Here is an 11,109-nt window from a genome sequence, read left to right on the forward strand (position 1 = left end):
ATTTATTGCCATCTACTGGCCTGACACTGTTCTTGGAAACTACGTCAGCACGCACGTTGCCAGCAGATACGCCCTCGGATTTGTTCGCTTTTTCCGAGTCAGCTGATCGTTGACGTCTAACGTTATTTATGTGTTCGAGGTAAAGTAATCAACATCGAGGCCACGACACCGAATTTACTGTAAGTTATAAGAATGTACAAGTATTTCAGTTATTATCTGGACTAACATACTTGTGAGAATTACAAATAGCTAGCTAACTGGGATCGAAGTCATGCCATGACTCTTGACAGCACGCAAACATTGTCTCTGTTGTGTGCCGTCTGTGGTCAGTTACAGTAACGTAGCTACAGTAGCTAGCTATTTCGTTGCATAATTAATGTTTTTTACAGTAGTGGTGCGTGGGTAAAATCACTGGGGAAGCCATAAAAAAAGCCATATTACAACCTATGTGTTGTGATAATTGCGTTGTTTGCTGTATAACCTGTTAATTAATATGCCTTGCCACCGTGATATGTAGGCCTAAAGACCGAGATAATAAGACACAGTGGCATAATAAATTCACCCACACCTTTGTTTGATAAGATAAATATGATGTGGCTGTCCATGGTTCTGATTTATGTGTGCCTTGCGCATTCCTGCAAGTAGAAAAATATGTTGACTCACCCTACTTGTAGAGAAACGCCAATGCCATCCTCCTCTCTTTCATGTTGAGGAAACGGTCTATCACACTGTCATACAGTACAGACTGTTATTTTTTGTTGGTCTAGACTACCTGGCTAAAATGGTTGCTTGCTAGCTTAAGTTCCATTCATGAGGAACGTTAGCTAGTTAACATTACCCTTCTACATCTAGCTACATGTTGAACTTCCATCCTCTCAGGCCAGGGGCACAACAATGTATGAATTAATGGTTGGATCAGAATCGCCATTATAATCATTGGCCAGTATGGAGAATTAAGTAAAACCACAAGTCCAAATCCCTATCTCCATCCATGGCTAATTTAGGAAAGGGCCAACTTTAGCTAGCTAGGACAACAACACAACGAGATGCAACAATTGAAGTTGTTTCTGTCAATGACATATGCGCTCAATGCGATTTGATAGGAGTGACGCCAAAATCCAAGCTGGCTTCCCTTTAAAAAATGTTTTGGTGCGCCAGGACCATTCACAGTTGAGCTCGCACAGTTTAGCTCAATGCTGATTGGCAATTATTTTATACTTTTTTATCAAGGGAGGCCAAATGCTCGCAGGCTTCCCTTGCATTCCATTCAATGCTATGGTCGGCAACAATGTCATACTCGTTTGGACCAGACAGCATCAGATAGATGGCCTACACATAGAGAGACAGAGGGGCGCTGTTTTCAGATGCTTTCTTAGGTGAGATACATATGGAGCCAGATAGCTGCCAAAAGGTTGAACATATGTATCGTTAGGATCGTAAGAAAATCCATGCGTGAAACATGAAACGTAAATGTGAAATTTCATCTTTGAACATACAAACACCATGTTACGATTACGGACTAACATTTTAGGCTTGAACAAATCTTGTGTTGCAATTCTGATGTACAATAATACCTTTCAGAGTTTTGGCAGTTTCATCTCACCAACAACAACAAACGTACACCAAACGGCCTGTGAGGAGTGCTATGAGAACAAGCATAACACAGTATAAAAAAACGGAAGTCAGGGAAACCGGAAAGAGGCATCCTGCACATTTTCAAGTTAAAAGTCTCCATTCTATATTACTCCTCAGTTGAGTTTACTTCACATTTAGGTAGCTAATGTAATGGATTTGTTTGCCAGGGCAAGTCTAGATAGCACTAGCTGTATTATGCCTACAACAGTGAAGTTTCAGTCCGCTAGGTGTATCTCTACAGCATGGGCATATCTCTGGGTGAGTTGGACATCCCCATGCATGCACCTTATCAAAATATGACTAATTCATTATTGCACCATCCCATTCTCTGGGCTGTGTCTGCAATGATAACCAGTAGTATATACCAGGAATAATGAAACATAGAATAATAGATGTTTGGTGACTCTATGAATTATGTATGACCACTGGAGTCTTTGCCACTCAAACTATTTTTTTATGGAATATTTTGACATTTATTTCATCACTCAAAAACTTGCCAAAGCATATTCTGTAGGAGGGGTTAATATGAATTTAAAATAATTTGACATGATTTACACTACCGGTCAAAAGTTTTAGAACACCTACTCATTCAAGGGTCTACATTGTAGAATAATAGTGAAGACCTCAAAACTGTGAAATAACACATATGGAATCATGTAGTAACCAAAAAAGTGTTAAACAAATCAAAATATATATTATATTTGAGATTCTTCAAATAGCCACCCTTTGCCTTGATGACATCTTTGCACACGCTTGGCATTCTCTCAACCAGCTTCACCTGGAATGCTTTTCCAACATTCTTGGAAGGAGTTCCCACATATGCTGAGCACTTGTTGGCTGCTTTTCGTTCAGTCTGCAGTCTGACTCATCCCAAACCATCTTAATTTGGTTGAGGTCGGGGGATTGTGGAGGCCAGGTCATCTGATGCATCACTCCATCACTCTCCTTCTTGGTCAAATAGCCCTTACACAGCCTGGAGGTGTGTTGGGTCATTGTCCTGTTGAAAAACAAATGATAGTCCCACTAAGCCCAAACCACATGGGATGGCGTATCACTGCAGAATGCTGTGGTATCCATGCTGGTTAAGTGTGCCTTGAATTCTAAATAAATCACAGACAGTGTCACCAGCAAAGCACCCCCACGCGATAAGACCTCCTCCTCCATGCTTTACAGTGGGAAATACTCATGCGGAGATCATCCGTTCACCCACACCGCGTCTCACAAAGACACGGTGGTTGGAACCAAAAATCTCAAATTTGGACTCCAGACCAAAGGACAAATTTCCACCGGTCTAATGTCCATTGCTCGTGTATTTTGGCCCAAGCAAGTCTCTTCTTATTATTGGTGTCCTTTAGTAGTGGTTTCTTTGCAGCAATTCAACCATGAAGGCCTGATTCACACAATTTCTGAGGCTGGTAACTCTAATGAACTTATCCTCTGCAGCAAAGATAACTCTGGGTCTTCCTTTCCTGTGGCGGTCCTCATGAGAGCCAGTTTCATCATAGCGCTTGATGGTTTTTGCGACTGCACTTGAAGAAACTTTAAAAGTTCTTGAAATGTTCCATATTGACTGACCTTCATGTCTTAAAGTAATGATGGACTGTCGTTTCTCTTAGCTTATTTGAGCTGTTCTTGCCATAATATGGACTTGGTCTTTTACCAAATAGGGCTATCTTCTGTATACCCCCCCACCCTCTTTATTTTTCTCTGTCAATTTTTGGGTGAAGCCTGGCTTCCCTTTGCATCCATGAATACATGGCACTGGTTTTTTATTGACACCGAAACATAGTGAAATTAGATCACTGTCTAGTTTATTAGCCAATAGATTGTCTAATATTTTGTTAGCTAATGTCTTAGGAAAACAGGCCCCAAAATATAACCCATAGATTTCATTCTGACTTTACAGGGTTGAGATAAAAGCTCAGGAAATAGGAAACGGAAAGTTATTTACAAGCAGAAGGGAAATCAAAGCTGTGGAAAGGAAATAACAGTAACCATGGCGCCAACATTGGTAAGTAATGTCCAATCCAAATATTGATTGTGTCCACTGTCTCTGTGTGGTCTACCTGTTTTTATGCAAATATTTAAATTTTGTTTGTACAAGGTAGTGTTTGCATGACTGAAGAACTTGTAATAGTTTTGTTCCCTGATCTAAGCACTTTCCCTTTCAGAACGGCATACTTGGCAGTTGGTTGGCAGTTGCATACTTCAACAAGAGGGTGTCTAGCAACAACACCCATGTATGTGGCAATACACAGATTTGCTAAATCATACTTATTATTTCTCCCTTGACAGTACGACGAGAAGCCGGAGCCAGGGGATCTGATAGAGATATTCAGAGGGAACTACCAGCACTGGACTTTGTACATTGGTGACGGTTTTGTCATTCACCTGGCCCCACCCTGTGAGTAATAATATTGAGTATGGTCAAATCTTTATTTTAGAAGATATAGTGCACTCAACAATTTATACACACTAGCCTACATAGATATAGAGTACAGACAATGCCTTCAGAAAGTACTTTTCCCACATTTTGTGGTTACAACGTGGGATTAAAATTGATTTAATTGTCATTTTCTGTCAACGATCTACACAAAACACTAGTGAATCCGGAAAGTATTCAGACCCCTTGACCTTTTCCACATTTTGTTACGTTACAGCCTTATTCTAAAACGGAGTAAATTGTTTTTTTCCGTCATCAATCTACACACAATACCCCATAACGACAAAGCAAAAACAGGTGTTTTGAAATGTTTGCAAATGTATAAAGAATACAAAACGGAAATATCACATTTACATAAGTATTCAGACCATTTACGCAGTACTTTGTTGAAGCACTTTTGGTAGCGATTACAGCTTCGAGTCTTCTTGGGTATGATGCTAGAAGCTTGTACTTTGCTCCGTTCATCTTCCCTCAATCCTGACTAGTCTCCCAGTCCCTGCCGCTGAAAAGCATCCCCACAGCATGATGCTGCCACCACCATGCTTCACCATAGGGATGATCCCAGGTTTCCTGATCCCAGGCCAAAGAGTTCAATCTTGGTTTTATCAGACAAGAGAATCTTGTTTCTCATGGTCTGAGTCCTTTAGGTGCGTTTTGGCAAACTCCAAGTGGGCTGTCATGTGCATTTTACTGAGTGGCTTCCGTCTGGCCACTCTACCATAAAGGCCTGATTGGTGGAGTGCTGCAGAGATGGTTGTCCTTCTGGAAGGTTCTCCCATCTCCACAGAAGAACTCTGGAGCTCTGTCAGAGTGACCATCGGGTTCTTGGCCACCTCCCTGACCAAGGCCCTTCTTCCCCGATTACTCAGTTTGGCCGGGTGGCCAGCTCTAGGAAGAGGCTTGGTGGTTCTAAACTTATTCCATTTAAGAATGATGAAGGCCACTGTGTTCTTGGGGATCTTCAATGCTGTAGACATTTTTTGGTACCTTTCCCCAGATCTGTGCCTCGACACAATCCTGTCTCAGAGCTCTACTGACAATTCCTTTGACCTCATGGCTTGGTTTTTGCTCTGACATACACTGTCAACTGTGGGACCTTATGTAGACAGGTGTGTGCCTTCCAAATCATGTCCAATCAATTGAATTTACCACAGGTGGACTCCAATCAAGTTGTAGAAAGCTCTCAAGGATGATCAATGGAAACAGGATGCACCTGAGCTCACTTTTGAGTGTCATATCAAAGGGTCTGAATACTTTTGTAAATAAGATATTTCAGGTTTTTTATATATTTTTTGCACACATTTCTAAAAACCTGTTTTCGCTTTGTTATTAGGAGGTATTGTGCGTAGATTGATGAGGAAACAATTTTATTTAATCCATTTTAGAATAAGGCTGTAACCTAACAATTTGGAAAAAGTCAAGGGGTCTGAATACTTTCCGAATGCACTGTATACATGTTAGAAACACCTTTGGTAGCAATTACAGCTGTGCGTCTTTCTGGATAAGTCTCTTAAGAGCTTTGCACACCTGGATTGTACAATATTTGTTCATTATTCTTAATAAAATTCTTCAAGCTCTGTCAAGTTGGTTGTTGATCATTGCTAGACAGCTATTTTCAAGTCTTGCCATATCTTTTCAAGCCGATTTAAGTCAAAATTGTTACTAGGCCACTCAGGAACATTCAATGTCGCCTTGGTAAGCAACTCCAGTGTATATTTGGCCTTGTGTTTTAGGATATTGTTCTGCTGAAAGGTGAATTTGTCTCCCAGTGTCTGTTGGAAAGCAAAATATGAAGAGTGGTACTCAGTGATGTGTTGGATTTGCCCCAAACCTAATGCTTTGTATTCAGGACAAAACGTTCATTTCTTTGCCACATTATTTGCAGTATTACTTTAGTGCCTTGTTGCAAACAGGATGCATGTGTTATCCTGTACATTCTTCCTTATTTTCCTTCAGTCAATTAGGTTAGTATTGTGGAGTAACTACAATGTTGTTGATCCATCCTTAGTTTTCTCCTATCACAGCCATTAAACTCTGTAACTGTTTTAATGTCACCATTGGCCTCATGGTGAAATCCCTGAGCAGTTTCCTTCCTCTGGCAACTGAGTCAGGAAGGGCATCTGTATCTTTGAAGTGACTGGGTGTATTAATACACCATCCAAAGTGTAATGAATAACTTCACCTTGCTCAGATATTCAATGTCTGCTTTTTCTTTATTTTTACCCATCTACCAATAGGTGCCCTTCTTTGTGAGGCATTGGAAAACCTCCCTGATCTTTATGGTTGAATCTGTGTTTGAAATTCACTGCTCGACTGAGGGACCTTAAAGATAATTGTATGTGTGGGGTACAGAGATGAGGTAGTAATTAAAAAATCAATCATGTTAAACACTATTATTGCACACAGAGTGAATCCATGCAACTTATTATGTGATTTGTTAAGCAAATATTTACTCCTGAACTTATTTAGGCTTGCCATAACAAAGGGGTTGAATACTTATTGACTGAATTTGTAAATAATTTGTAAACATTTTGAAAAACATAATTCCATTTATGGGTTATTGTGTGTAGGCCAGTGACACAAAATGTCAATTTATTCCATTTTAAATTCAGGCTGTAACGCAAAAAAAAATATATACTTTCTGATAAAAACTAATGTGACAAAACTCAATTTTAAACAAATCTTTGGCTCTGATGATATGTTTTATGACATCTTTTGTCTGTGCACCCCCTCCCTTGGAACTTTTTCCTCTCCCATGTCTCTTTGCTCCCTAGCCGAGGTGCCTGGAGCCAGCTCCAACAGCATGATGTCTGTGCTCAGTGACAAGGCTAAGGTGAAGAAGGAAGAGATATGGGACGTGGTGGGGCATGATCAGTGGTGCATCAACAACCAGCTGGATCAGCAATACAAGGTCAGTACCAGTAAGTACAGTATGGCTGCGTCCCAAATTGCACCCCATGGGCCCTGGTAAAAAGTAATGCACTATGTAGGGAATAGGATGCCATTTGGGACACTACGTTGCTCAGTTGATAGAGCATGGTCCTTGCAATGCCAGGATCGTGTTTTTGATTCCCGCTGGGGCCACCCATATGAAAATGCATGCATGCACTACTGTAAGTTCGCTTAGGATAAAAACGTCTGCTAAATGGCATGCATTATATTATTATAGGTCAGACCCATCCGTGAGATACTGAGAAACGCCCAGGCCTATGTTGACCAGGAGCTGCCCTTCTGTATCTTCAAGGGGAACTGTGAGCACTTTGTCACAGAGCTGAGATATGGGAAGGCTGAGTCTCGACAGGTAGGTACAATGGACTGGTGCTCATCGATAGGTGTACTCTGCTCAGCGTAGAGTAATCTCGTGAGCCATAATAACATTCTCAAGCTATGAATGTGTGTCAAGAGAGTGTAGAGTAACTGGATTACTTATTGTTAAACATTCAAAGCACCTATGACTATTTCTGAATCAGTCATTCATTCAAATTAATGTTTGTCTTTTTCTGTCCAGGTTCAGCAGGCTGTGGAAACGGTGGGAATGGCTGCGATGGTGGGCTTCGGAGTCCTTGCTGTTGCAGGTGTCGCGGCGGCCATCTTTGGAGGCGGAAGCAAAAAGAAGAATAAAGAAGGAGAATATAAGTGAGCACCTGTATGATAGCTTCCTGAGCAGCCAATCACCAATAAGCCTAATAGAGATTCATTATTCAACTACAGTACTACTGCCCTCGTCACTTGAATAATTCTGGGGTTTTCAGAAGGGAGGATTGAGTATTTCCATACATATTTTTTAAAACTTTTAGAGTTACACAGACAGGAATTGAAAGCACAAATGAAATGAGGAACAGTGTCTCGTTATAATTCCAAGGTAGACAGCCTTGGAGGTGCCATAGCCTTGTTGGCTGCTAGACTAAGCTAGCTGATTTTAAAGCTAGCTGATTCCCTACTAAAGTTTCAACATATTTATGTAATGTAATATGATATTTAGCAGACGCTTTTATCCAAAGCTACTTACAGTCATGTGCGCATACATTTTTACGTATGGGTGATCCCGGGGATCGAACCCACTACCCTGGCGTTACAAGCGCCATGCTCTACCAATTGAGCTACTGAGTGAGACTGAGATCTGTTTATAATGGTATTAAATGGTATTCCACTGAAGTTCTGATATTTCTATCATGAAGTCAATTGTCTCTAGGACCCACAGAACTACTCCTGGTTCAGGTCAGAGTGGATACATCCAGTGGCGACCCATCATTCAGGGCAGGTGGGGCAGAGCCCGTTTAGCTAAAACATATATAAATATATATTTTTTGTGTGCCTGTTTTGCATGTTATTTTGGCATTAAAACGTGTCACATATCAGTTAGCAAACAATGTAAAAAATGAATCATTGAGTTAATAAAGCCGCATACAAACAGTCTCTTTTTTGCTTTCTTGACTAAGGCAGCTCCAAAATGCAGGTGTTTCAGCCTAGCTCAGTGCTTTCTGTGGTGGTGGGGCAGCCAGCGGAAAATACGGAGTGTAGGGGTTGGTAATGTTCTCTAGTTGTGCCATTATTGGCTCAGTGTTCTGTCACTCATGGGGACACTACGTCACTGCAAAATCTAAGGGTAGAGCTCGACAATTCAAGCCGCTTGGGTGCTGCTATTGAGTTACATTACAAGTGCCCATCCAAGAAGGCTCAAGGTCATTGGCCACTGATAAAATTACGTCAAATCACGTTATATCTACCGTAGCTTTGATTGGACTGATCATGTCAACATCATACTTTCAAAATCTTAGCTAGAAAGCTAGACAAGCAGTCATCATCATGAATCATGTCGACAATCTACTGGCAAATCCTTTTCAATCCTTGTCATATGAAGAGAAATTATAGATAAAAACGTATCGGTGCTCATCGGCCATTATACATAAACATTACACAACAAGTTGGAAATCGCAAATTCAACAATGAGTGGTTTGAAGGAGTCAGTGGCTAACTGCAAGCTTTGCAAACCAATCACTAGCCTGCTATTCAGTGGACTGGGTGTGTGGTCCAAGTCTGGGTTTAAGGGTCTCGTTTCCAAGCTTAAAAGGATAAACGTTCAAAACCATGGGCCAGAAAAGTTTGAATAAATTAGCCATGTTGTCAATCCAGCATGACTTCTGCCACGTTCAAAACAACTGGAAACTCAGAACTGGGAAATCTCAGACTTCAGTGAGTTCAAGAGAAACCTTTTTTTCTCCCAAATGTTTTCGATCTTGTCTCATCGCTACAACTCCCCAATGGGCTCAGGAGAGGCCCGCATAACTGCACTCCTTAACACCCGCACCAATGTGTCGGAGGAAACACAGTTTAACTGGTGACCGGGGTCAGCCTGCCACAAGGAGTCGCTAGAGCACGATGAGCCAAGTAAAGCCCCACCAGCCAAACCCTCCTCTAACCCGGACGATGCTGGGCCAATTGTGCGCCGTCCTATGGCACACCTGGCCACGGCCGGTTGTGGCACAGTCTGGGAATGAACCCGGGTCTGTAGTGACGTCCCTAGCACTGCGATGCAGTGCCTTAGACCGCTGCGCCACTCGGGAGGCTCTCGGGAAAATACGTTTTGAACGGTCATCCAACTCGGAATTCCAAGTCGGGAACTCTGGCCTCTTTCTAGATCTCCGACCTGAAGATCACTGACGTCATGATTCAACAAGGACCTCCACGCCATCTTCCTTTTCAAGTGATTCCCATCGGGGGCCAGTATGGAAAATGTATGCACTCACTAACTGTAAGTCGCTCTGGATAAGAGTGTCTGCTAAATGACTAAAATGTCAAATGTAAGTGAGCACAGCACAAGGTGAGTCCAAAAATGTATTGTATGCTGCTGCATAAATGATGTAATATGCCAGGGAGATATGTATACTGTATGTAAGAAAGTAATACTAAGTGTATGTTGTGTAGTAAGCTGTTAGTAGCCCATGTGCCTCACCCTAATCATTTGGTCCCTTTCCCCCTCATAACTTAGCTTCTGTTCTGACTTGGTGGTGAACATGTAGCCTATAGCCTGTTTTAGAGAAATGTAATCAATGAATATTGTAAGAGCTTTCATTGTCTGCTTATATGCCCCCTTTATTTATCCTACGGTTCTGACTTGGTGTACAGGGAGAACACTGTAAGAACGACCCATGTTCTGAATGATGTCGCTGTACATTTAAAAAGTGCTGAACAAATAATGTTACTGACTACGTCCGTCCTAGCTTGTTAATGAATATCTTCATTGAAATTACGGATTGCCTCTTATCCGCTCGTCGTCCCCTTATGCCATAGTTTGTACATCTCAATTGTCAGTAGAAACCACATTTATTTAAGCAAGTCAGCCATGTTTTTTTTAAAGGCAGTAAATGAGGCTGAATGAACTGTTTCGCTGCCAGACAAGGCTCTGTTGACAGCCAGGTGTAGCGGTGGTAATGATTCACTCCATGGTGCTGAAAAGAAAGCTCTGCTGTTGGGACAGCTTTATGTAGGCCCTAACAGTTTGTGGACACCGGTTGTCACCGTTATAGTGCAATTCATGTATTGTTTAGTGTTGTGGCTTTGCTGGCATGCATCTAAAATATTTCCCCCCACCAAGATTTACATGCTAAAGTCGCCACTGAATACATTTCATGCACCTTATATCGCTTTGTAATGACTAACAGTGTTATGAACAAAAACTGAGTATACTAGCAATTTCATACGTTTAAATATTCTAAATGTTGGATTGAAAATATTTAATCTTAACCGGTGTTTGATCCATAAAAACTTGAGTTTGCACATTAGTTAAGTTCATTAAATATATTTATAATTAATAAACAGAACTTTATTAGCATTTTAGATTAGTCGATTTGGTCTTGATTTGCTCTTTGCTTTAAGTTGGTAAATGTTTAATAAACATTGTTTGGTCTCTAATAGGTTTGGGGTCTGATTAAATTAAACTTGTCTTAGTAAACAAAACAAACACCTCTGTTATCCCACAAGGAATTTTCCAGTGGATTTGAAGGTTGACAGAAGTAGAACTTGTTCTGAAT

At 41.1% G+C, this 11,109-nt stretch overlaps 1 protein-coding gene across 1 annotated transcript; it reads left to right on the top strand.

Moving 5' to 3' along the window:
* The first annotated feature begins 70 nt into the window (after positions 1-70).
* On the top strand, positions 71-7,894 carry LOC121533423 (phospholipase A and acyltransferase 4). Its single transcript, XM_041839366.2, has 6 exons — positions 71-179; positions 3,542-3,646; positions 3,931-4,039; positions 6,853-6,989; positions 7,248-7,379; positions 7,587-7,894. Exons 2-6 carry the CDS (start codon positions 3,632-3,634, stop codon positions 7,716-7,718), a joined length of 525 nt encoding a protein of 174 aa, XP_041695300.1. The 5' UTR covers positions 71-179; positions 3,542-3,631; the 3' UTR covers positions 7,719-7,894.
* The last annotated feature ends 3,215 nt before the right edge of the window (positions 7,895-11,109 follow it).

This window comes from Coregonus clupeaformis, chromosome 2, assembly GCF_020615455.1.
Source record: "Coregonus clupeaformis isolate EN_2021a chromosome 2, ASM2061545v1, whole genome shotgun sequence".
Classification (NCBI taxonomy): Eukaryota; Metazoa; Chordata; class Actinopteri; order Salmoniformes; family Salmonidae; genus Coregonus; species Coregonus clupeaformis.

Bases quoted from the DNA above. Each gene is read 5' to 3' on its own strand.
- LOC121533423 (XM_041839366.2), top strand. The intron at 6,990-7,247 runs GTCAGTACCAGT...ATATTATTATAG, and splicing joins AGCTGGATCAGCAATACAAG to GTCAGACCCATCCGTGAGAT. The intron at 7,380-7,586 runs GTAGGTACAATG...TTTTCTGTCCAG, and splicing joins GGAAGGCTGAGTCTCGACAG to GTTCAGCAGGCTGTGGAAAC.